The sequence below is a fragment of the Pagrus major genome, chromosome 5 (assembly GCF_040436345.1).
Source record: "Pagrus major chromosome 5, Pma_NU_1.0".
NCBI lineage: Eukaryota > Metazoa > Chordata > Actinopteri > Spariformes > Sparidae > Pagrus > Pagrus major.
The window spans coordinates 9,014,665-9,040,801 of record NC_133219.1 but is presented as its reverse complement, the minus strand read 5'-3'; the positions used below and the strand labels follow the sequence as shown (position 1 = coordinate 9,040,801).

Below are 26,137 nucleotides of genomic sequence, written 5' to 3'. Positions count from 1 at the left end.
TCTCCCTCCAACCTGCTGCAAGAAAAAAATCTGGATTTATCAGAGTAAAACCATTGAATCAACACAGAAATGAAACGCAATAAAGTTTAGAATCAGTCTCTTGATTTGTTGGCCCTCGAGGACGTTCAATCTGAACAAAATGTTCTAAATAGCGCAGCCAATTCCAGTTTTAGAGGGCAGGCTTAATACCTCCTCAGTTTTAGATGTAATTTGTCTTCTGCTGCTGCAAAATACACGCAGCTCACCCCTCAGATGAATGCTAAAACTATGGAAGCTGAATGCATAACGCAGTCATATACGCCCTGGGTTGAGTGAGTGCAGGGTCAATGTCCATTTTGCATGAGTCTGGATTTTATTCGCATAGAAGTTTTGCATTCTTAATGTGAATAAAACTGGGGGGAAATGTACCAATACTTCTAACTAGAATCTGCTAGATCTGCATCACGTTTTTGTCACTCAGAGACGAGTCACTGAAAACCCCTGATGATCCATGTCCATAAAACACCCTCTCTCACAATGCAAAAGAAAGTGATCCGCATCAAAAGTTAACAGGGTGTATTCTGGACTGAGTCCCATCGTCCTTCAAAGTTTCTTGGAAATCTGTTCAGCAGTTTTTGTGTAATGTCCTGCTGACAAACCAATGAACATGGGTGAAGACATACCATCCTTGACTAACGGCAGCAGCATTCTTGTGGGCAGCAGGGCTTTCTTTTGTCTTACAGCTGCAGGCAGCATCAATGCTCGACCTTTCTGGTTTGTCAGCTTGATGTGGGAATTTGCTACAGTGCTTGTTTGACAGCCGTATATGATCACATCTGACAAGTATGATTTCCCCAAACAGGTGTGACTACAATTGACGGGTAAAGTGATGACTGTGGTTGTTCCCAAAAGCCGAAGCGGTTGGTCTCAAAATCCCCGACATGTGTTTTAATATAGACTCCATAATACTCAGTGCTGCCGCTGAAGCCGATTGATAACAATGCAACTTATTTATGAGGGTAATATTTTATTTACAAAAGTGAAATATCACAATGATGTAGTGTTTGACCAGAGATAATGTAAAGGTAATACTGGCCTTACAATGAACTCCACTCCCAAGACTGGTCAACAGTGAACTGCTAAAAGTTAATCACTTACAAACTGTTTAATCTGCACAAATATTTGCATCAGTGACTCTTAACTAGATGTTATGGCGGGGCATTACCGACAGTCCAAACGTGATATGAATACCTGTGAATTTATGCATGAAAAGTATTTTTTATGACCCCCAAACTGTGTACAACCGATTCCAAAAAAGAAAGGATGCTCTGTTTGACATAAATAAAACAATGTGATCATTTTTTAAAAATCCTTTTTGACATAAACTTAATTAAACACAGACAATGTATTTAATGTTTGACCTCATCAACAACAACTGATGGCAGCAACAAGTTTTAAAAAAGTTGGGACAGAGGCAACAAAAGGCTGGGAAAGTTGCTCCAGAAACACCTGTCTGGAACATTCCACAGGTAAACAGGTTCATTGTTAACAGGGGATAGTATCATGATTGGGTATGAAACGTGAATCCTCGAAAAGATCAGTCTCTTACAAACAAAGACGGGTCGAGGTTCACCTACTTGTGAAACATGTGATAGGATAAGGAATATTACTACATGGGAACTGCTGTCAGTACAGTTAATTTTCAAATGATGGCATCCTGTTTTTAATTTACGTTTTACACAGTGTCACAACTTTTTTGAAATCATGGTTGTAATACAAAAGAAGTTTAAGAAAACACACAATGCAATCCTCAAGAGTGATCTGGTTATAATGGATGGAAGTAACAAACCCACAAACATATTTTAAAATTCTTTCAATTAGTCATTAAAACTGGATCAAGAAAAATAATAATCTAACCAATAATTCACACATTAAAAATATATAACAGCACTGGTGTTACAGTATGAGACTATGAATCAACCAACCAAAATAAGACAAAAATCAAAGAAATCCAAACAGTGCCTTCTGTGTTCACACGTTTATATACAGAATTTTGTGAAGTTCAAGTGAGGCCACGTGCCGGAAAACATCCAAACTCCTTAACCACAGTTAGAAGCAAACACATTACGCCGACCGTGTCACCTTTTGGCAATGAAATAAGGTTGATGCCAGAACAGGATGAGAACATTCTGAGAGATTTCTGTGCAGACTAACTGACGAGATAACTGAAGATGACTCTCTCTGAGTGAGGAGATCAAAACATGAGAACTGCTGAGTTATAGCTCGTGGAATAAAGCACTTGGTATCAATGTACAGTTGGTAGCAAACGGGAAGATAATGCTACTTTAAATTCAACAGGGTGAAACACACTGCTGCTGTGTTATATGAATTAAATCCTACCATAACATTCATAAACAGAAAACTGCTGTAGTCACTTTAAAATGTTGTTGGCCTTTTGTCCACTGTCTAGTGTCATTTCTACAAACATTAAAATCATCATTTACATCTATCAAAAATCAATCCTGGAATAGATTTTTATTTATGTGACCTACTTAAAGCTGCTGTGAGGACGTAGCTACACATAAGGAACATGAAAACAGGTCAGTAAGAAATTCTTCGTAAATGATGTTTTATGTACAGAAAACATCAAACAGGTCAACAGGAAACAGACAGCAGCATTCCTCTACTGTGTTTCCTGTTCACCTGAACAACCTGCTTACAGTCATAGTAAACGACTTCAAAAAAAGGAACTAAAAATAGCATAAAATACAAAATAAAAGCATGCATGCGTAGTCCGTCTGATACTTGATTATGAAAGATCCCATATTTTTTTAGTTTTCATCATTTAGTTTCGCCTCACAGCAACACTAACGTTCTTCATCATGTTAACCTATAAATTATTTACAAGGGACATTCACAATACCGGACTCTGATTAGCTGATTTAACACCTGCTGAGTAGAATCCAGTTCAGTTGCTAGAGATTAACGGAGAGATTTAATAAATTATTCAGGGCCGATAAGAAATGAGTAAATTTGTGATGTCTTGGCGGTTGTTTGTCTGACAATGCCTGTAAAAACCAAATGGGAATATTTTTTAAATGTAACAATTAAAATCAAAAATCTAATCAGATTTAAGATTGTTTTGCATATACATTACATGTACACATCCATAAAAAGGGGCTGGTCCGCAGTCACACTCTTCACTGTTTGGTCGTATTCAGAAAACAATCTCCACTTCTTCAGCGACAATGAGCTTTCAGGTCAGGGGATTTAACAGACTCAGAAATCAACGAAAGCTGCTGGTAAATCTGTGCTTGTGTCACTCGAGCTGTGGTCGGCAGAATGTGGCAGTGAGATCAGAGGTGAGATACCGGGAATGTGAGGACGAGGCTTTCACAGCAGCTGGCTGACGGGTGGGTTGTGGCGGGTGACTATCGTGCTGATTACTCTCTAGTTCTGTGACTGTGGCAGAGCTCTGAGGATGGTTATAGACCTGCAGCAGACACACACACACAAACATATACACAGACATAATACAACACATGCTAACAGAAACAATAGCAAAGGAATGACACTGCGGGCAGTATCGTGTTGACAGTGATTATAAAAGTGCCCTTTTGTCTTTCACCTCTAATACCAATGCCACTGGAAGTCATTCAAAGCTGCAAGTTCACACGCCTTCATAAATAATGCCACCCAATCCCACGTGATCATAATTAATCTGCTGTGAAGAAATAAAATGTAGTCGAGCTACTTGTGTCCTGGAATGAACTTTTTCTGTGTCTCACAATGATAAAAAGCAGGCTGGCTGTCGCACCTTCATTGTGCGGATCTCATCATTTTGCAGCCCTGTGAAGAAGGACCCTCATGAAAAAGCAGTCCATCCTTAAAAAAATAAATTTAAACGGCAGCAAAACAAAATCATGGCCGTAAAAATGCCAATATGCTGTCCGGCACAATGCATGTCTCTCCAGCTGGCCATCCAGGTGGTAATTAATGAAAAGCAGGCCGGCGATGCACTTAGTGTGTAGCCACAGTGACAGTGGAGAGGATTCGATAGACATAGATCAGTGAAAGGTGCTGATCGCCTGTGGTCCTACTACGCTGGACACAAAGGAGCGCTCGCTCGTGTCCCGCAGGCACTTCATCTTAGTTCATATCCCGACTCCAATGGGCCAGCTTGGGTTATGGCTCTCTGGGGAGCGGAGCGAGATTACTGTGATCGCTCTCACACACTGAATCCCCCCTCTGGAATCACCACATAGACATAAAACACCTCTACATGCTGTATAGTATAGAAACACACTCACCGGCACATGCTCTTACCATTCAGAAGGATCCAAGTCAATGTTCATTCGTCTTCAGTGAGAAGAACAAGAAAACCGGCTATGAGAAAACCACAAGAACACAGCAGAGTTACTCTACATGGCTGTTTGTTTGTTTGCCAGCACAATATACAAAACATTCTATTTAAACTGTTACCTTATGGTCTCCCATACAGACATTAGGACCCACTGTGTCATAAACAAAGTTCTTCTCACCGTCATCTCTCTGAAAAAAGAACAAACTTTTATATCATCTTGACAAAATTAAAGCTTACATCTGTAACTTCTTTTAGTGAAATGTCTGTATTTTATGTATTATGTATTTTATATACAGTCTCATGCTGTTAGATGTTGAGACTAGCACATTTGGCCGGTTGTGACTCCATGACAGCATTATGACAACAAAGGGCTGGGCAATACAGTCCTAAAATAATAATGCGATACTCTTAGGCTATGTTGTGATACACAACATATATCGATATTCTGAAAACTCCTCAATGGCACATCATAAATGTTAGGACTGAATGACAAAATCAATTTTTGACCAAAAACCTAAATATTGATATTACAGCAATATTCTAGGGGTGACTATTGGTACTTTCACAAAATATTCAAACAATGACAATTTTGATTACTAATTAGCAATGTGGATATAATGACAAAGTTGGTAAAAGCAATAATTAGAACAAGTCTGAAAATGACACCATTTTACTGTGAAGCAGCCTTTAAAACACCTGTGCCATATCGCAATAAAACAATATTCAAAATCTAATATGATGAATAGTCTCATATCACAATCAAGGTATAATACTGACATATTGCCCAGCCCTATTACTAGGCCACAAAAAAAAACCCAGTCAAATCAGAGCCATTACACAGAAGTGTCACATTGAATTCAACAGCATAATGCTACTACAACACTTTAATATACCTTTTTAAACTAGTCCTAGCCCTTTCATCCTGCTACACTTTTGTGTAAAAATGTTGTCCTCATTATCATATGAATTCTTGAGTACTGGCCAAAAGCGCGTTTTGTAAGTTCACAAAACACGCTTTCACGTGTCAAAGTGATCTTTCATGAGACACATTTAATCCGTGAGATTCAGAGATATCATGTTCACAGAAATAGGACAGGCAGAAAGACAAGCCTCAAGCCACAGCTATCGCCAGCACGGAGGCATGAAAACAACCAACAAAACATACCTATCTGAGGCAGCGATAAAGTCAAAAGGGCGGGGTAAAAGACTTTTCTCAAAACAAGGGTGAATATTCTTTTAAAAGTAAGATAAGGGATTCAGATACAGTGTGTTGAAGCCTTAATTGGAGATGTAAAAGAAAAATAATATAACCTATGGCTATAAACTCTGTAACCAGGTGAGAATGTGAATATTGTTATGACAAAGGTGTTAGAAAGCAGTTGCCTGGAGCATTACCTGACAACACATAACCTATAAAGCATTTGTAATCTTGTATTAAACCCTGTATGTATGAGTGAATATATTCTGTAAGCTATGTGGAAATGTAAAGACAAATAAATAACATGCAGAAGATTCAGCATTAAATATGATACAGTGACAGTAAGCATCGACTGACCTGGTGGATGGACTCTTGGGCAGTGTGTGACATCAGGATACGATCACACCAGGCGGGACAGCGAGTGTTCATGTACTGGGTCGGTTTAGTGTACTCTTCACTGTAGGGGTAGCTGAGAGAGACAGAGCGTTTAGGGGACAATGACAGGTGGGAGTTTACACTCTGAACAAGCAGCTCAGTCTGAGGTCTTACCTGGGTGGAAATTTGATGTCCTCTTCCCCAATAACATCATGAAAGGCTGCAGCTTCTTTGTCATATTTCAGAAGCTGAGGAAAAGAGGTCATCACTGATTGAAAACAAGTGCCAGGTGAGTGAGTACAACTTATACAAGGGTTAAAACATGATGTGTTATCAGGGTTTGGTTCACCTCCAAACTTTTGTATTTACTTTACTGTCATTCAGGACTATTTCCGCTGATAGGGTCTAATCTAAAATCTGTGAAGACATGTCAGATTGTTGCCAAGCAGGCTGTTCTATTAAGGTCCCAGAGTTTCTCTGAGACTCTGGTGGAGCTGATGAGATCAGAGTGGGTTAAAGTTGAGATTGTGTTCTCACCGCTCTGCCGTTGTCCTCCCTGAATACAGCCTGATGTAGGTATGTAAACAGCTTCTCCTCAATGTGAAGCAGCACCTGCCGGTAACATGAAGGCAGGTAAAGTGGAAAGCAGCATGAAAAATAACATGTCAGTTGTTATCTTAATTGAGCTGGGTTTAATCACCTTGTGGTCATTGTCCTTTTCTTCGCAGATGATTTTCTCCACTTCGTTACTGCTGTCCTTCTTCACTGTCTGCACGTCTGCCGAAGTCGACAAATGCTGCTCACAGAAACACAAACACAAAGAAAGGTTTGTGTCAAAAATGCCCAGCTGATACACTTCCTTATCACCTGAGCTTCAGGAGAAATTAAATTACCTGGACAAGACTTTGTGTGTCCAGACGGAAGTTGAAATCTCCAAACAGGAAGAAAGGCAGAGGAAGGAAGCGGCTGTCTGATATCCTGCAAGAAGATAACACTGTCAGGTACACACAGAGGCTGTTCACACATTGTATCACCATCTGTTGTTGTTTTTCACACAAATAAATATCTTTATGTATATTGTTTGCCGAATTAACAAGAAGGCTCCAATAGCTGAGAGTTTGTTGTAGATAGCATTTCACAAAGTTTATAACATTTATCCTAACTCCAATACTCTTTTTTTATTTTAAGAGAGTCTGGGGACTCTTGGGAAGTTGCCTATATTGGTTACCGTTTACCGTTTACTGTATTTGTAAAAAAAAAAATGAAGACACCTTCAATAAAAATTGTCTTCTTTCACAAATTTGGGTTAATGATGAAATAAGTTAAACAGTGTTTAAACAGCTGCTAAATGTTGGCAGGTAAGACGCAAGTTAAACACAGAAGCAGACAGGCTGGTACAGCGATGCTGCGACAAACTGACACTTTTTACAAGGAAAGAAACAACTAAACGTGCTGCATCTAAAGCACAATTGACAAGAAGGTATGAATAAAGTTTTGCAAAGTTTCTCCTCACTCAACATCTCGTATAATCACACAGTTTGTAAAGGAGTCTGGGGAAATTGTGGTTACTAGTTCAATGGTTGGATTAACACAAACATCTGCTGCTAACATTGGTAGGTTAAGAGAGGCCAAACATACAGTTTGGTCTGAGTGACTGGTACTAGAAAGCGCCCTCAATGCGTCTTGGGTGTGTTCGCTTCTGAACTTAGAGCTGTCTAATTGTGATCACATAACTCAGGACAGATGTTGCTACCAAATGTCAACAGCCTTACATATGTTTGGGTGTTTTCCACGAATAAAGCTTCCTTTGTGTGTGTATAAATTCACGAAAATATGATAATATTTTTAGAATAGTAAGATGGGAAAGGCTTTACAATATTAGCCAATGTGAAATACACATTCATAGAGGTCATTCAATCTATATTCGGTCTATATTTGCCATCATCTTGTACATTTTACAGCATAATTGTGGCTGGCAGCTTGAACTCTGACCTGTTGATGACATATCTGAGAGCGTTCTTGCGGTTAGCTGAGTAAATGGAAGGACTTGAGTTGCAGGCAATGAGGTTGGAGGCATCATGGAACAGGTGGACATTGACCAGGTCCAGAGCTCTGTGAAGAACACACACAAACACACACACACACAGGCGGAATATGGTGATTTGTGGCAGATGGAGATTAGAAACAGGAAACACTGTGATAACACTGAAGCCTGACATCTGATAGGTGTGTACATGCATGTGTATGCACATGGGTGTCACTCATGAGAAGCTTTCTTATCAATGAGTGCACTTGTGTTAATACTGAGTCCACAAACAAGCACATTTGTCTTTTCTGCCAAGCTTTCACCCCTTTTCTTTGGCTGTCACTGGAAAACAATTAATGTGCATCCAACCAACGACCTGTGTTGACTCACAGTGGGATGTTGTGGCACACAGATTGTGGGCTCCTTTTGTTTTTACCCCGAGGTAACAGCACAGCAGAGCAGATAGTGACTAATGTCCTCTGATAACACAGACTGTAGCAGGTTCATTTCAGGCTGTGCTTAACTTTCAATTCAGTGGATTCAAAACATAGCTTGAAAATATGTATTCTCTGATAATTAAATCAAAATGTGTACTAGGGCACCATGCTGAATTGTCTATGTATATGTTAAATAGTTCATAATTTTCACATGGACAGTTTAGTTTTCAAACTAAAGGAATAATTTTCACAGAGGCCAGAAAGCCCCAGATGAAAATAGTAACTGGGGTGATGTGGAAACAAAAGGTGTGAGTTAGAGTCACTGCAGCAGCAGTGAGTAATTGTTTCTGACCCTGGTGAAAGTTCAAACAACTCAGAGGGAGGGCTGGGTATCGTAACTCACTATGTTTTTTTATACCAACTAAAATGTGGAAACTGTCAAGTATCAAATATGGATTAGATATTTACTGATTAAATCAAAACATTTGCCAATTTTAGACCATTTCATTTAGGTTAAAAGTTATTTTGTCCTCTTGTGTTTACAGAACATTTAACATTTGAACTTTAGCTTTGGTTAATCCTGCATTAAACTGTTGACCTCTTGTTGGCTGCAGAAATAAGCTGTACACACAACACTCACATACTATCACTAAGTTAAGTTGCTATGGTGAACTAGTTAGCCAACAGTTGCAAAATACGCTTTAAGCTGAGTCGTGTTTCTGGCAACCTGATGAAGTTGAGTCTAGCATTCATTTTCCTGTTAGCTCTATTTTGGTCTCAACAAACACCAGGAAAAACACCTGCCCTCTTAGTTGTGAAACGCTCCACTTTGTTGATAAGCTAGTCGCAAACTTTGTGTGTCTGCTGGTTGGTGTCTGGTGCAGAGCAGGTAGTGTACAGTTGGTTTTTAGAGGTTTGTTCTTGCAGCTGTATGCTATGTCTAAAAACAACACTGATAACAGCAGTAAAAGTGAAACAAAACATTAAAACTGCAGTGTGTATAGCCAAAACAATTAGCTAAATGATGATAAAGCACTGTAGAACTGAATCAAACTGGAGACTTGGGTAACAATTATCTGTGGATTCGGATTTGTTTTTTAAGTCAGATCTTCTAGCACCAATATCTGTAAGTGATCCGATCAGATTTTTGCGTCTAGCCATCACCAATCAGCTTAGGTTGCTCAGGTAATGACGAAGGCGTCAATCACTCTTTACGCTGGTGATGCAGCTTTTTAACAGGGAGGCATGAGATATGGAGATCCAATTTGCCGAGGAGAACATTTATTTCAGCGTGACTGTCCACAGACTGTTGTACTCTTGTGTTGTCTTCCATACCACTATTCTAGTAGGAGCATGGATTCTGCTCAGCCACTCTGATGCCCTCCCATAACTCTGCATTTGACTGTATTTCTCCTTGTATGTCTTGTTGCGAGTGACACAAAAGACACTTAAGTCTGATTTAAGCAGCCAGAGCATCCAGAGTGAGACACATCTATAGATTTTCTAGGCGCATTTCAAACCACATCCACCTCCTTCGGTCCAATTTGCAAAAATTATATTTTAAGTGTTTGGTTTTTTTTGCTGTCTAGACTTCATCTGGATACAATCTGGGTATCCCAACAAAAACAGATTTTGGCTGGCAGTCTGAAAGAGGCTAAAGAGTGATCTCTGTCACATAGATGTAGTCCTGTGATCCAATGTAAATACAAACGTATTAATAAAATGCTGCTTTAAATTTTAAAAATGGTTATGCAAGTAACAGATTCATATATCTCAAATTAAGGTTTATATTTAAGACTTATATAAGTCAAGTGTTTTATCAGCAACTGCCTCCTGGGTGGAGTCAGAATAAGAAGCAGAGAGAAAAAAACAGCCTGCACCTTTGTTTAATGACAGATAAGTCAATCGTTATTTCCTTTCTTTTATTTTCCACTTTTCAGGAAAACTTTGACATCTCTTCTATGAGACCAGGGTGTATTTGTATTTATCTATCAACGGCCTTCAAAAGATGAACACTAAGTTTTTCCACTTCAAAAACATCAACAAACAACCAAAAGTGAAAGTGAGTTGAGTTCAGCCTTGATGTTTTTATCAAGGTGAGTTTAGTGAAGAGTACATACTGGTTGTGTATGATCCAGCGGGTCCTCATGAAGCCCTTTCTGGACCACTTGAACTGCAACAGAGACAAATTAGAGTGAGTCACTAAACAGCAGTGAGCCGTGTCTTCGAAGGGCCGAACTGATAATTATTGATTCCTTCACATAATTTGTCTCATCTCCCTGTCAGAGCAGGCAGACAGCCCCTATAGCCCCAGTAGACTCATTTGTCCCAACACCTCCCTTTGGCCCTCAAGTACCCCTCCCCAAACCTGCACACACACACACGCACGCACACACGCATGCACACACGCACACACGCAAATGTAGGCATACACAGACCCACACTCATGCATACATACTCACATCAGGCCAGAAATTCTTTGGGAATTTTTCTTTTTCCACTGTGGTGACCCCATCCAGAGAGCCCACGTGCTTGTTCTGGCCCGACACTGCTTTAAAATCCTTAACTGTGAGAGGGAGAGAGGGGGGAGAGAGAGTAAAAGAGTGAGAAAACATGCAAACACCAATCAATAAACTGGTGTTAACCTCATCAGAGCAGCATATGTGATGAGAGGATCTATAAGCGAGCCATTAGACTGTGTTTGGTGAGCAACAATCGGTTTGGGCCACACAGCGAGTGGCAGCTGCAGGATGTTTATGGTTCTTCCATAAGCTTTTCTGGGGAGCTTTTTCACGCCTAACGTGACTGGACTATGCAGCAGGAAGATAACAGCTCCATTTTAAATTCAGGCTCTTTGCAAATATCTGGTCAGGAGTGGTGGCCATCAAACTGTCATTAGACATAGAAATGTTCTGGAACCATTGATATTAAAAAAATGACAAGAATCTGGCCAATCATATGCAACATTGCTCTTATGAGCCATTACCAAAACAGTACAGGATGCAGGGGGAGTGGTTCAGGTTGAGATCTGAAATCATCTCATTTTTTCAAGGAAAAAAGGCATTATGAATCCGTCAGCAGCTGACAGACAATAAAATGATGAAAATCAATGCAAACATCATGCATAAAGAGGAAACTTTTTACCATTAAAATCATACTGATGGATGTCTTTCAGTGTCTTGTGGATGAAGTACATGCTCCCCAAAGCCTGTGGAGACAGAGAAATAATATCTGACAAATGTACCAATAAAACTTCCAGTATGTAAAATCAATTTCAATTTTAAAACCAAAACATTTCAGAAGTGCAAGTGTTTGAAATTCATTCTGAAAATACACATTCAGTGTTGTTGCAGACACATTTAGTTTCAGACACTCCCTGCAAAGAATACCAGAGACCCCTTAAGCCAAATATTGACATGTGTAGGAGCCATTTTAATTTTCTTTGTAAAGATACGCAATTTAAAAGGGCAAATACTGACACCAATATAAGGTAGTATCATAAGATACTGTGATACTGATACATTACCTGATAGACATTATTTTCAATGATTCCTAAAATGTGGTTATACAGTTGTGCCAAAGATATGCAACAGAGATATTTTCCAGTTTAATAAAATGTATCATCTTAAGTGACATCACTGTACTGAAACAGTAAATGGGAATTTAATCATTACAAATTATTCCAAGAATCTTTTTTCTGCATTATAATCTCTAAATAAAAAAATCAAATGAGGGAACATAAATGATGATACCAATATATCTGTAACAGGCCAATATCGGTCAATAATATCTGCCAGCCGATATATCGGTCTGGCTCTTGAAAAGCTATAAGGACTAAGTTTGTTTTAGTTTGGGATGATAGACATAGACTGTTTTCAGTTGATACCGATAACAGACGCTTATCATGGCCCATACAAATAACATAACCGATCATTTCACCGATAATTTACAATTTTTGTATTTAAAAAGAAGTTCATAACCTGTAGTTTATGCACAATTGAGTGTCAGAAAGGCTAATCTCCGTTCCCTCCTCTCTGAACCCTCGTGGAACATGTGTTGCAAATTGCTATCATGTTGTCTTCCTCTGAAACTGTACAAAAATGTATAGTCTCTGTGTTTATTGGCGGGTCGCAAACCAACTTTCAAGGTGCAAACAGCCCCCTGTTTTACCCCCCTGATGTTTTTAAAACCAAAACATCACATAAGTGCACAAAAATTGTGAGCTCTGTCTGTCTCATTTAGAGTGCTTTCACAGCTGTGATCCACAATCAAACTTAAACATCTAAAAATGGTGACAAAAACAGGGAAAATCAACTCAATCCAGCCTCTGAGGTGATGAATTGAACTGTTCATTTCCCCATCATGTGAGCTGAATTGTGAGCCTTGTATTGAACGATGCAGTGCGACACAGTTTATTGTTACTCTCCCAAAGACGCATGAAACTTTAAAGAATAGAGACGTTAAAGTGAACACGTAACTGAACGACACGTCCACATACTGCCCCTCTTGCACACACTTCAGCACCCAATCATCCCTGACATGGGGCTGACAATTTTTAATGTACTAACTGCCTGCTCCACTGATCTGATTAATCATGCCCTGTGAGATCAATAAAGACAGAAAATTAAAACAATTTAAAAGGTATTAAGCAGTAGGCCTGCTGTCTGCCAGCGCTGCCACTGTGACTGGGGGCTGAAGAAAAATCAGCCGGCGCTCAGAGGGCTCGGGGCGTGACGGACCGCTGTGCAACCAACCCCCCCACACAAACATCTAGCCGGAGCATGAGAGATCTCTCCCTGAAGAGATCATTTATCTTCAGTGCCAAAGTCATCCTCATTTAATAAAATGGAAGTGTCTCCGTGGACGGCTCCAGTGAGCGGCAATTAGCGACCAACTTGTCCAAACTGAGGATAGAGCAGGGGAGCTATTGGAACGAGTCTGATAGGGTTGTAAACTAAAAGCTGCGTAAAGACTGTTTGAGAAGCAAGTTGGTAAAAAGTTTTAAGTTCAAGTTAGAAAATTACAGCAAAATGATGACTCTTGGTGGGGATTCAAGGACTGTATTCAGATAATTAGCTCAGGAAAACTGATCTAAATCTGGCCTAGTTTATGTTGGATTAGTACAATTTCATGTTCAAACAGTACGGCAAAGTGCACACACACTCACACACACACACACTCAAACACAGATACACATTCTCCTCCACATACTCTGCCAAACACCTATCTTCATCAATCAGGTTTGTGCACAGTTTAATAAAAAAATATTGACTTACAAGTGATTTTTTATCAAAACACCATTTGTACTGGGAATGCATGCAAGTCTGCCCCCTCTACTCCTGCATCCCCTCTGAAAGGAGAACCCCCCAAACTCTCTCTTGGCCATATAACTGATGATCCGCAGCCAAGGGGAAACAAATTGAAAATCAATGCAGGTGGCACCAACGAAATGAGAATGAGGCATTAGGAGGGATGGGGGTGGGGGGGCTGCAACTCTCTCAGGGCAAACAGTGGAGGGTGCAAACGCTCGAGCGCAGGGGAAACTTAGTCCCAGCTGTCTTCCACACCCCCCCTCACACTTTATTTATCGTGCACAAATGGGCTGGAATCAATAGTTTTAATCTCGAGTTAAATGTATTGACTTTGGCCTGTCTCCCCCACACCTGGCCATTGACTTTCCCCTTTTTACTTCGCACACCTTCAGTCTACAGATGCAACCATTGACCCCTACTGTCAGACGTCCAGTGCGAGGGTATCACATGGGAGGAGTAAGGGTTAATAGTTTAAGAAATACTCAGCCACTTTTCTCAGCTGGGGTTGTAGAGGTGTTAATCTCAACTAGGGCAGGATTTTAGACAATTAAAACTGGCAAACTCATAATGAGCAGCTACAAAGGAAAAAGACTGAAAATTTGCTTGTGCTGTGTGAGGGTCACCAAAAAGAAGTTAGAAGCAAGAAATGGCTTTAACGACAGGTGTGGAGATTGAACCTGAGCCCTTGACCCAAGCAGCGTCCCACCAGCCACTGGAATTTGCGACATGGAGACAGACACTGGGCAACGATAAATGACATTGTAAGATGTAGGTTGTGGCATGAGTTACTTAACAAACCTGTATTTAAGAGCATCTCCTCTGTCTGTGCCCATATTATATAACACGACTGTATTACATAGGTTCACAGTGAACCCTGATATAAGTGTCCCTTGGACACAAACACACACACGTGCGCGCACACGTGGAAATAAATTTGAAGATGGCTGTGGACGGAGCAAGGGCGCCAAAGTAGGGACGATGGGTGTAATCCTGCCCAAGTGTACTCGGTACCTATGTAATAATGTTATAGTGACTAATGAGTAGTCACGAATGGGAACGTCAACACATTGACGGCGCCGCAGCTTGTGTGATCCCGTTGCAAGATGAGTCAGATTAGCCTCATGGTGAGAATTAAGACGTTTTATGAAACACTGAGTTTAACTCTAATCTCACTCATTTTTTATAACTTTTTTATGTTTTTAAACACTATTTTTTTCCAAAAAATAACTGTACAATAATACGACTAAAATCTACATTATGGGCGTATAAAAATGTAAACCATCATGCTCAACCTCTAATTTATCACATACTGTCAAATCTTGTATCAGGGAGCTCTACTCTACTGTTCTTTTTATTTATTTTAACAGTGAAAACACAACTTCTGTATAAACAAATCCAAGAGTACAATGAGGTCAGATGGTGGCTGTTTTCCAATCCAAAATGTACATTATATTGAATACTATAACAGGAGAAATCCCCATTTCTGATGCTCCACTGGGGTCTACAAACTCTGGCCCTCCCTGAAGTGTTGGCCAGCAACACAGCAGAGTACATCTGATACCTCCAACTACCTATGAGCACTAACATGGAGGAGGACCCCATCTAGTGGAAGAACATGTGAACTGCTGTGTTTCTTACTGTGAAGCTGTCTTCTGCCTGGAACTGGTTGTCCACATAGATGCAGACCCTGTCAAAGTCTTTCATTTCCTCACTGGACTCAATGCTCCTGGAAAAGAAAGAGCAACAGAGATATCATTAGGCAATAGAGTGAAAAAGCTTGTTCCTTTTGAGCAGAAGAGATTATTTTATTTTATTTATTAAATTCTGATAGTTGTTTTTTTAAGCATAATTGCTAAAACTTATTTTTAGTTTCATTAATATGAATGTTTGTTAGTTTTCTTAATTTTCTGTGAATGTAATCTGAATATATTAATGTTTGGGACTGCTTGGTGGGTAAAACAAGCTATCTAAATATGTCAACTTGGGCTTTTGAGGACTGAGCATCATGGATTATGAGCAGCACATTAGTCCTACCTAAAGAAGTTTTCAGCATGGCCCATGTTGACCATGTAGTCCTTCCCTCCCACCTCCTGGAAGTGCAGGGCGATGAACTGCGGCTCGTAGTTGTGGATAGTCTGTAACAAAAGCAGCGCAAACAGGTCTTAGTGTACAGGTTTTACATTACAGAGTAATGAGGAGCAAAGGAGGTCAACATTGTGTGTCACAGGGTGAAGTAACAATCCATTTGGGGGTCATGTGGTGTTTTTCTGCTGCTGAATTTCTGTTCTAGACCTGATGTGATTACAGTTTGTTATCAGTTATCAGCACAGTATCTGTTTTCCAAAGACCCATGGAGCTGATTTGTATGTTGGAATGTCACCATTGTAATGATTTATTTTTTTATTTCCCTAAACTCCATCAAACTGTCCACAAACTGTGAGAGAAAAATATGTGACACACCAAGGAATAAGTGGAAATAGCAATGTGTCAAACTATGAATTATTAATGTGAGACCCAGCAGGCCCAAACTTACCTTATACAATTCTTGTAACCATTCATTTTGAATTTCACCCACCTGTAAAAAAAAAACAAAGAGAAAAATCATCAAAGGCAAGCAATTTCTGGAAGAAATTGTCTAAAATCTACAGAAGCCAAGAAAGGCCATGCTTGCAATTTGTTTTAATGCAGTTATCTCATGATCACAAGTTAATTATTTTAGTTTCTCAAAATAACAGCTTGTTTTCTCTTGATAATGAGTTAATTTTTCTTGTAATTACCAGAAAACAAGATTTCTCAAGATAATTTACTAAGAGAAAACAACTTCATAAGATTCATAAAAGTAAAACATTACATACACACACTTCTTGGGACTTCACCTTCATATGAAGTTTTCTTGAACTTTTGCCATTTACCCATGAGGTTATTTACATTATGGGTAATTATTGTAAGCACTGCTAGGAGTTTGAAAGCCATAACAAAGTGTGTACATAAGCCGCATTGATCAATAATGAGTACTCCTACATCAGCCATTTTCAGCTTAATTCAGTTGCTACAGTTGTCAAGATGCTGTCTGCACATGCTGATATGGCACTGCAGATCTCCAATAAACATTTTAAGTAAGCAACAAGTGGAAACAATCTTTTGTTTTCTCATTGTAACGAATTGATCATCTTGTTATCGAGAAAACAAAGCTGGATTGACTTGTGATGTCAAGATAATTACATAAAAAACAAAAATGTGAGCACAGCTGTTTTCTGCTTCCGTACATTAGGGCTGCAACTAACAATTATTTTCAATCTTGAGTAATCTGTTGATTATTTTCATGATTAATCAATCATTCAGTTGCTTATTTTGTTCAACCAACAGTCTGAAACCCAAACACTCTTCAGTTACTACCATAAATGACAAAGAAGTTGGAACCAGCCAATGTTATCATTTTTCCTTAAAAAAAAAAAAAAACTACATCAATACTCAACCTGCATATCAAACCTGCTCCATAACACAACACTGACACATTATGTCACATTTTTAAAGATGTTATGGCTAATGTATTAGCAAATAGAGTTTAGTAGCGATGACGTATTTTTGTAGGATAACCCAGAAGAAAATAAGCTCTGTGGCAAACACAAGTTTATGATACTTGTTTTGTTAAGAAAGATAATCTTCACAGATGAACACCACTTTTGTGATTTTCGAATACTTAAAATAAATCTGTAGAAGTAATGAGCTAATGTTAGGCTTTACACAGACTACGTACATTGCGGTCGCATGACTTCAACATCACCACCATTAAACATCTTACTACACAATTACTATATAAGTTTTCTGTAAATTGATCAATCTACAAGTTGTAAAGTTAGAGTTAGAATTATTTGCAACTGAAGTCAGCCTGTAAAGACGGACTAGTGATTAGATGAGTCTCCGGGTTCGGTGTGTTGACGTTTAATGTCTGTGACAACTTCTGTAGTCTCATTTAGCCACTTGTTAGCTTTGTAATTAAATTGTGGGACATTTAATGATGCATTTTATGTCATAGAACAAACCCTGTAAATATCTTGGTATCTGTGGTAATCACAGAACTTATTTCAGGCATTTAACCAAAAACCCATTAAAAACCTCACAGACTTTGAGATGACATCAACATTCATTTAATGTCCCATTTCTGGTGACTTACCAAGTCCGATATATAATCTCCTTCATTTTCCTTGGTTTTGGTATTGACACACAAACAGCCGTAGTCCCTACTCAACACTTTCTTTCCCTTAGCAAATCTCTTTTTATCTATGGTTGGATTACTTTTTTTTTTTTACATTTTATCAGTGCAGCAATGGAAATGACTGTGTGGCTGGTTAGCTTACCTGAAAACACTGGTCGTAAACTTGGCAACACCAGCCGTTGCATGCAATATCAATAATTCAAATGCTGGGCTGACTACTGTTGTAACAACAGTGTATAAACTCTTTTTATAGTAGCTAACCCATTTTAGCAGGCAAGCTAACGTTAGCTAGGTCCCACTACTTTGAAGTTCACAGACACCATGCTTCTGTTCTCATAACATTAACTTCATGTTGAAGTGCATGTCTCTTGTCTTAAACAAGGACCATTTACTGATTGATAAATATTACGGAAGGCATCAGAGGTTTATGTCTAAAAACTGATTTTTTTAATTCAAAGAAACAGTATATCTTCTGGCTTAAAATGACATTTCCAGCTAACAGATGAAACAGGTCAAATGGAGGTCAGGGAGTCAGCAATCACAGGGAAGAAATACTGTGAGCTAATCTTAACCCTGAAAAGGTTCAAACAATAGACATTGTCTGGAAATATAATCCTGTATGTTTCCACTGTGTGTTCCAGGATGTAGTAGTGTAGTAAAATGTAGCTGCACCTGTCATAATCTGGCAACGGTCCACACATCATTCCTGAAGGTGAGTTTAAGACTGCATAGCTACTTGACAGCTGTATAGGAGTGAGTGTTACGATCTGATAACGCTGTGCTGGTGCTGTTCCTGGAAAATCATGAGTAATGTTGCTCCAGGACCATTGTTAAAACTATCCAATCACATTTTACTAATGCAACTCGTGGAAAAAGACATGAAAAATACACACATGGAAGGAATTTTCCTTTCAAACACATTTTTACTGTTGTAAAAAGGGTCTACTTTAACCCAAACCATCATTTCCTAAACCGAACCAAGTATTTTTAGTGCCGAAACCTAACTAAACAGCGCCAGATAACTAAAAAGAAATGGCAAATAATATGTGAAGTTAGTGTAAAATTATTAAATGAACAGTATAATGTTTCAAACTCTTGAGTGAGAATCCGAGACAGCTCATTTCAGATGCAGTTATCAACACAGTTTCATGATGGTCCTGGAGCAACTTTAATTACAATGTTCCAGGAACAACACCAACAGATATCAGATACACCACGCACGGTAAGGCATGTATAAGGAAAGCAGGCAGAAAAACCTTATGTCACCACACAACAATCTGTCAGAGAAGCTTGAGGCTTATCTTCAGCAGCCCCTTTTATATTCTTTTCTATTTTCATTACAGAGTAAATGGACTGAATCCAATACATTTGCGATTTTATCCCAATAATTTTCTAAGTATCTTTAAACTTTAAAATAAAAACAAGACACCGGCATCGTTTTACCCTTACATTTTGTTAGGAAAACAATATTTTTATTGCATCACAGTGAGACGGAAAACCCATTTTTTGTGAAAACCAATGAATCAAAGAATCTTAAATAAGTAATCATAAATCAAAAGGTCCTCCTGCACAAATAAAAGATAAATAAATGATGGAAACCTCATCTCCCTGTCGTTCTTAAGTTTGGAACCTTTAGTTACACACATCCGATTTAACTTGTTTTGGTGGGGGATACACTGTGCAGGCCATGGTGACAGGCAATTCAAAATAATAAAATTGACCACAATCAGCTTGAGTGTTTTTATCTCAATGGGCGATAAAATCTTTTAAGTGGGGCACTGTTGATTCATCTTAGCCAAATAATAAAAAAAACCTCTTTTATATAATGGACACTGGACACATGTTCTTACTTGTTTTCACGATGTGGAATTTCTGTTCATTAGTTCCAACTTGTTGCCTTGTGTAGCTGTAAACTGATAAATAAGTGAATCTTTTGAATTGTGAGAGTGAAAGCACAGGATCACAGCACGTGACGAGTAAAATTAAATGTTAACGTCACAGTCACATTGACAGTAAATGGTTCTCGTGTCTCCTCTCATACCAGAGAATCCTCTCCGACTTGAAAACTGTCCCGTAAACTAAACTGTGTCATTTGAACGTGCTGTTTCTTAACCACCTGTCAGAATTTGCCCCACATTTTAATCACAGAGTAATGTACAATCTTCTACGACGCCAGGTGCATTCGCACAGGGCCAAAAATGGCTTTGCATAATGTATTTGCATGGCAGGGGGACAGGGATGACTGCAGCTCAGGCATTGTAACCTAAGGACTCTCACACCATTTTGGATACTGACACAGTCTGTATGCGCTCATGAACATTGGCTCTGTCCAACAACCCCAAAGACATTTAAATGTAACGCCGTATAGTACAGTACATTCACATTAAGAGGAAACACTGAAACACCTTCTCCAGCAACAAAACCGTATATTTTTCTTCCTGTGGCAAACTAGCAGCACTGTCTTGGGCAACAAGACCAGACACGCTGGACTAGAGAGGTCTTTAGTGATGGTCCACAGGATAACTGTTCCAGAGAAACTGTTAGCTTTAATGGATCCAGCATGGTGATTCAGATAATGTCTGTGGTTTCAAGCTGCCTGATGATAATACTTGGAAAAGGGGCTGAAATGTGTCTTTGGCGATAATGTGGAGTCGGAGTCGTCTCACTGGCTAAACTGCTCTGTAATGACAGTCGGCTGGTATAGCACTGTAAAGCAATAGGATTTATCCTGTGATGTGCTTAAGCCCTTGCTCTTATCCGAAAGGCTGGGTGAACGTTTAGGAGTGTTTGTTTACAGAAATAGGGGGGCTTAAGTAAGTAGAAAAGCTCAAGTCCCCCGGGGAAGATATTCATCTGTTTACATATCTCCCACAATGGGATCTAACATGTTTTCATTGGAGCCAGATCTGGCAACCGGAAACATGGGCCTGGGCCAAATTTCCATGAGCGTAAGAGCCCTCCCCCCCTGCAGTGTCTTAAGTTTTGTCAGGCAAGCATAGACCAAATCTAATAACCACTGATTATTTAGCTATGTCTTAGAATAGTTAAATTCCAGTCTAATCTCTTCAATCCCTTATAATAAAGGTGTTTTTCTAGTATTTTGTAATAGATAGAAACATCAATGACTAGGCAGTGAACTACAACTAACATTATGGAAATGCAGTGATGCCACTGGAGCTGGCCATTCCAAATGTCATTCAGTGTGACTACATACTGACTATTGAGTAACACAGACCCTCCCTGTACTAACATGATAAACAGTGATTGTCAACAGGGATTGATTGCATGTCATGTAGTTGCCGGAGGTGATGATAATTCTGGGGGGCCAATCCTGGACAAGAGTCAACTTAAAAGGTATTGTGTGTAATAATATGACGCAATTAACAAACATAAAATACTTTGTATTGCCATGCTAAGTGAGACATATAATGGCCTGTATTGATTTATATAGGACAGTGGAAGTTTTCTTTCTGGGAAAATCCAAAGGATGGAACATTTATGTGCACTCTCAAGTGCCTCGTCTCTCTTCCGCTCCCCCACAGCAATAATTGTGTGCAACATTAGCTTACATTAGCTTAGAAATGGAGAGTCCAAAGTCAAAGCTGACATTATTGCAAATCAGATGAATTATATTGTTATATTGTGGCTTTATTTGCCTAATTACTTGGTAACATGGATGAATTGCTAGTTAGCTAACATAGCAAAATCTTGCATTGAGTGGATAGCGTTCACTTATTGATCCAAACTCCCAGGGCTGATCTGGCTGTTAAATTGGCTCGCTTGCTGTTTGCAAATTGCTTTATTCTGCTAATGTTATGAAGCAACCAACTTAACAGTTGGTCGTTTTAAACGTTAGCTGTTAATTTGCAAACGTCGAGCTAGTAAGTACATAACTTTAAAGTAGAGCTAGATAGTGAATGCAAAGATGGCGCCCATTCTGTCCAATTAGAACTGCTTGCCACACTTTTCTGGGCTCGAGGAAAGTTTTACAAATATAAAACCTCCGTGGATGAAAAGTTCATTAAAGAAAGAATCATAATTGACCTTGTTTGCTGTTCAAGGAGTCCTGTCAACAGTTTTACATATGCCTCTTTTATATTGGTGGTCTAGGGGGAAATGCTTTATGTGCCTCAGGGGAATCTTCACATAGTTCATTGGGTAAAATTGAGTTAGTATCATGGAAAAACGGGCCAAATAAAACAGTTATAGTTATTCTGAATATGCTTTAAGTTATTTCCCAGCATTCCATGTCTCCTGTATGTATTGTCAGTGTTTTGGCCAATGCCCAGGGTGATGCTGGTTTGTGCCGCAGAGTGCGAGCAACAGGATGCTGACTGCAGTTCACGTTACAGCCACTGGCGTCATAAAAAAAAACGTTTAATGTCCGTGAAAACATCTGCAGTCTCATTTAGCCACTTGGTAGCAACCTCCATTTTTAAGACATGTATGCATTTTATAATTAAACTGTGGAACATTTAATGATGTGTTTTATGTCGTAGGAAAAAAATGTGTGAATATCTTAAGCCTGGAAGCAAGGCTGAGCGGCACCCTCCGGGGAGCTGAGGTTTATTTAACCTAAAATGTCCTGACAACAGAACCATTGCAGACATAACACAAGATATGTTACAGAATTAAGTAATATTACATTGTATAATCATAAATAAAATTGCCAATAAGATTCATTTAAAAGATTGTATTTTTTTAGTCACATACTTCAATCGAATTGAGACCCCTGTTGTTTCTAAATACTTTACAAGTATGTAATCTTAAAACTTTTTTGTTTAACACAGTGAAATAATAATGTGTTACATGTAGGTTTAAGGTTTCCCTGTCTCATAGGTGCCATAGTCAACCTGTGGAGACAGTTTCAGAGCTGACCCTTCAATGTCACAGTACTGTCACCGAGGGGTCACAGATTAAGACGTGACAGCAGCCTCTCCACTCATTAGCAGAGATTTATACACAATCTCAAGTGTAAATGATGCGTTCACGGTCACTGGTCCGACTGGGAGCAGGTGACGTGAGCGGTGGAGCTGCGGTCCTCCGGGTAATAACTTCATACATCAACTTTGTCCGTGTTTTTTTCTTTTTCATCAAAAACAGCGGATGAACACTTCTGAGCCCTCGCTACTGACTTCTGACAAAGAAACAGGGCTGAGTAACCCAACAGTGTGGTGTTTGATATAAAGTAGACAAATATTACAACTACAGTACCGTTAGTTCATTAAGCGCGTGCTAATTAGCACACTTGTTGCATCCTATAAGTTAGCTTCCACAGATGTATGCTAGCAGCGGAGCGCGTTCAAGGTAAAACCTACCTCCACTAATTATTTCTCTTATCACTCCTGACAGCATTAAGTACAATCCTCTGGCTGCATGTCAGCCCGGTGTAGTTTTAAGTTTATCCGTCTACTTACATTGTCAAAGAGTGAGCCGACATTCGCGGTGACGAGCAGCACATCAGTGTGTGTTTCCATGTTAACGTCCACCTTGACGAACAGCTCGAGGAAACTCCGTCGCGTCGCCAGATGACGCGCGTCCAGGCCTGTCCTCTCCGGGAGCTTATAGAGGCTTACTGTGTGAGCCAAGACCGCGACTATTAACGCTCAGACTGCACCGACATCTCACTGAGGACACCGCGTCGCTTCTGCTCCAACTTGTTTGTTGATGGCGGGTATCGGGTCGTCATCATATGCCGGAGCGGCGCTCATATCCATCGTCGAGCCGACTCGCGGTGAAGTAAGTTGGTTTGACGACCGACATGCGTGGATTTCCGCCTCCCCTCGGTTAATTGGACTAGTAGCTTCTTAGCGGTCTTGGCTTTGGCCGGCGCATCTGCTGCTGCCTTGTCAAACGCGCAGATAACCGGAGCAGGCGGTGCTGGGTAGCGTTAACTAACTCCGGGGCTCCGCCTCCGCCCATTTCAACTCAATTACTGTCTTCCTTATGTTGAGGTTATCACCGCTCAGCCGAAGGGGCGGCAGCCAGTCCAAAGTGAAACCTCCACTGAAGATAATCCTGGTAAACTTATCTTTTATCACCACAAACCTGTTTTGTTTTTTTTGTTTTTTTTTTATTGCCACAACCTAAACCCTTCGACTGTGTTAAAGTGGCACTATGTAGTTTTGGAGAGGAAATCTTAATCTTCATTCATTGATTTTCATGACTGAATAAACAAACTGCTATCAGTGGACAACACAATGTCACACTGTTTTACTGTGTTCATATTTGCAGGAACCTTCTCAGGAGTCACCTTTCTGGTCTAAACAACATTCTGAGGACCTTATTTCCCTCTGAGGACAGCTTGTTTATTCAGTTGTGGGAATGTATAGTTTGGAGTTTGTGAAGATGTGAAGATAACCCCATAATATTTGATTACCATGGAAACTTGTGTTTTATTACCACAAACCTGTTGTTTTATTTTTATCATCACCACAACCTAAACCCTTCTAGCCTATGTGTTAAACGGGAACTATGTAGTTTTGGAGAGGAAATCTCAACCATATTTCCCTCTGAGGACGGCTTGTTTATTCACTTTCGGAAATGTATAGTTTGGAGTTTGTATTATTAGCATATTTATTGTAAATGTTAGCTTTCTGAGTTTGAATTCCTTTCTCTTTAAAAGGACACTGTAGTTTTGGAGACACATTTCAAATTAAGAATTGTATATTTATTAATGAGATGATAACACAAACTCAGAAATATGTATTTTTTTCCATAACATAATAAACAAGCTGTTCTCAGAGGAAAATAAGGTCCCAGAACACTGTTTGAGGCTAGAAAGGTGGCAGGGTCCGCCATATATAAACAAAGTAAAACAGTATGAAGTTGTGTTGTCCTTTAAGATCAGCTTCTCTTCAGATAAAAATGTCTTCCCCAGAACTAGACAGTTCACCTTTAACTCCTATACTCGTACAATAATAACTTGTAAGATGACATCAAAATACCTTAATGTATAACTTATTACCCGAGGACACTGATGATACCTGACAGGTCTCAACTCACCACAGGCTTGCTCTGTGTAGTCTCAACACAACAGGAAGTTAGTCACTTTCTTTCTGTGAAATTCTTTTCTTTCAATGAAATACCCTCTCACTGACAGTTTGCTTTTTTTCCTCCACCCATGCTGGTTTACGACCGGCAAACCTCAAAAATGTATTTGATAGGGGGGTCTTATCTTTATCTGTGACTTTGCCTTAGGCGTGTGCTCATCAGTAATCACTGCCACCTTTGCTACATTGCAGCAACTGCTTTTGTGTAAAGAAGCCCTGCACCAGGAAAAGATAGTATGCTAGTGTTTTGTTTTTATATGCATGACCTACAGTTTAGTCATTTTCACCAGAACAGCCTGCCTCCCACAACTTCCAGTCATCACAACAGCAGAGTTGCCATAATATTTTACGGCGCATCTACGGTAGCTTTCTCTCTGCCCAGTGAACCGCGGAGCTGTAAAAATCTTTATTTGGAGTAGATGGATCTGTGCCATCCAGCAGTCTGAGCACCAGCAAAGATTGCAGGGGGGCCTGACTTTAGCTCTCCATAGTGCTGCCAGTGAGCTGTTCAACCATGGCATGGTTTACACAGCCAACCTTTTGAGCTCCCTGCTTCCTCTTACTCCTCCCCTGAGCACTGTGTGCTTTATTCACCAACATCAACAGATCTATTTGAAACGGCTACAACAGAGATGCTAAAGAATGCTGCCATGTCCATCACCGGTTTGGAAACAAAGACAGTAAAAGGGGAAACCTCTCTGAAAGGAGACTGAGGCCATTTCCCGCAGCCAGGAGGAGAGGCCTGGGCTTTGGATGAAGCAGCTGCAGAAGAATCAACAATAAACATTCATGGAAAGACATTTTGGACTGGGTCCTTTTTATATAATCAGCTAGGGAATAAACAGAAAATATATTACGTCCAAAAAAAGCTCTTAATCCTCATGGCAGACTGTGTTATAGCAGCTTGGTGCTGACTGGACAGTAAATCAGACAGGAAATGTTACCAGACTCCAGGGTTGCATGCCAAGAATAGCACAGGAGACAAGAGCTAATTAAGACAGGACTATTTGGAGCAAAACCTTCAGTTCTAAAAATATCAAATAAGAATTGCTTTGAGATTGGAAAATATTTTTCAGTAAAAGAAAGAACACAAACTTTTAAATGAGCTAGCTAGGCTGTGTTAAACACTAAATAAGACCTGTATTATTTGGTGATATTTTCTGTACATTTAACTTGTGT

The 26,137-nt window shown here is 39.6% G+C and overlaps 1 protein-coding gene across 2 annotated transcripts; it reads right to left on the bottom strand.

Annotated features, from left to right (window-relative positions):
• Nucleotides 1–1,009: 1,009 nt before the first annotated feature.
• Nucleotides 1,010–23,758, bottom strand: inpp5l (inositol polyphosphate-5-phosphatase L). 2 transcript variants are annotated; one of them, XM_073465425.1, is made up of 16 exons: nucleotides 23,324–23,758; nucleotides 16,224–16,265; nucleotides 15,725–15,825; nucleotides 15,329–15,416; nucleotides 11,523–11,586; nucleotides 10,841–10,944; nucleotides 10,499–10,551; nucleotides 7,908–8,027; nucleotides 6,809–6,893; nucleotides 6,616–6,711; nucleotides 6,453–6,527; nucleotides 6,090–6,163; nucleotides 5,898–6,009; nucleotides 4,462–4,530; nucleotides 4,290–4,365; nucleotides 1,010–3,472 (listed from the first exon to the last, which is right to left on the bottom strand). In XM_073465425.1, the coding sequence occupies exons 1-15, from the start codon at nucleotides 23,381–23,383 to the stop codon at nucleotides 4,324–4,326; spliced, it is 1,185 nt and encodes a 394-aa protein (XP_073321526.1). In that variant the 5' UTR covers nucleotides 23,384–23,758; the 3' UTR covers nucleotides 1,010–3,472; nucleotides 4,290–4,323. The 2 variants fall into 2 exon arrangements, with proteins under 2 accessions (XP_073321526.1, XP_073321525.1); XM_073465424.1 differs by having other exon boundaries at nucleotides 4,306–4,365.
• Nucleotides 23,759–26,137: the final 2,379 nt, after the last annotated feature.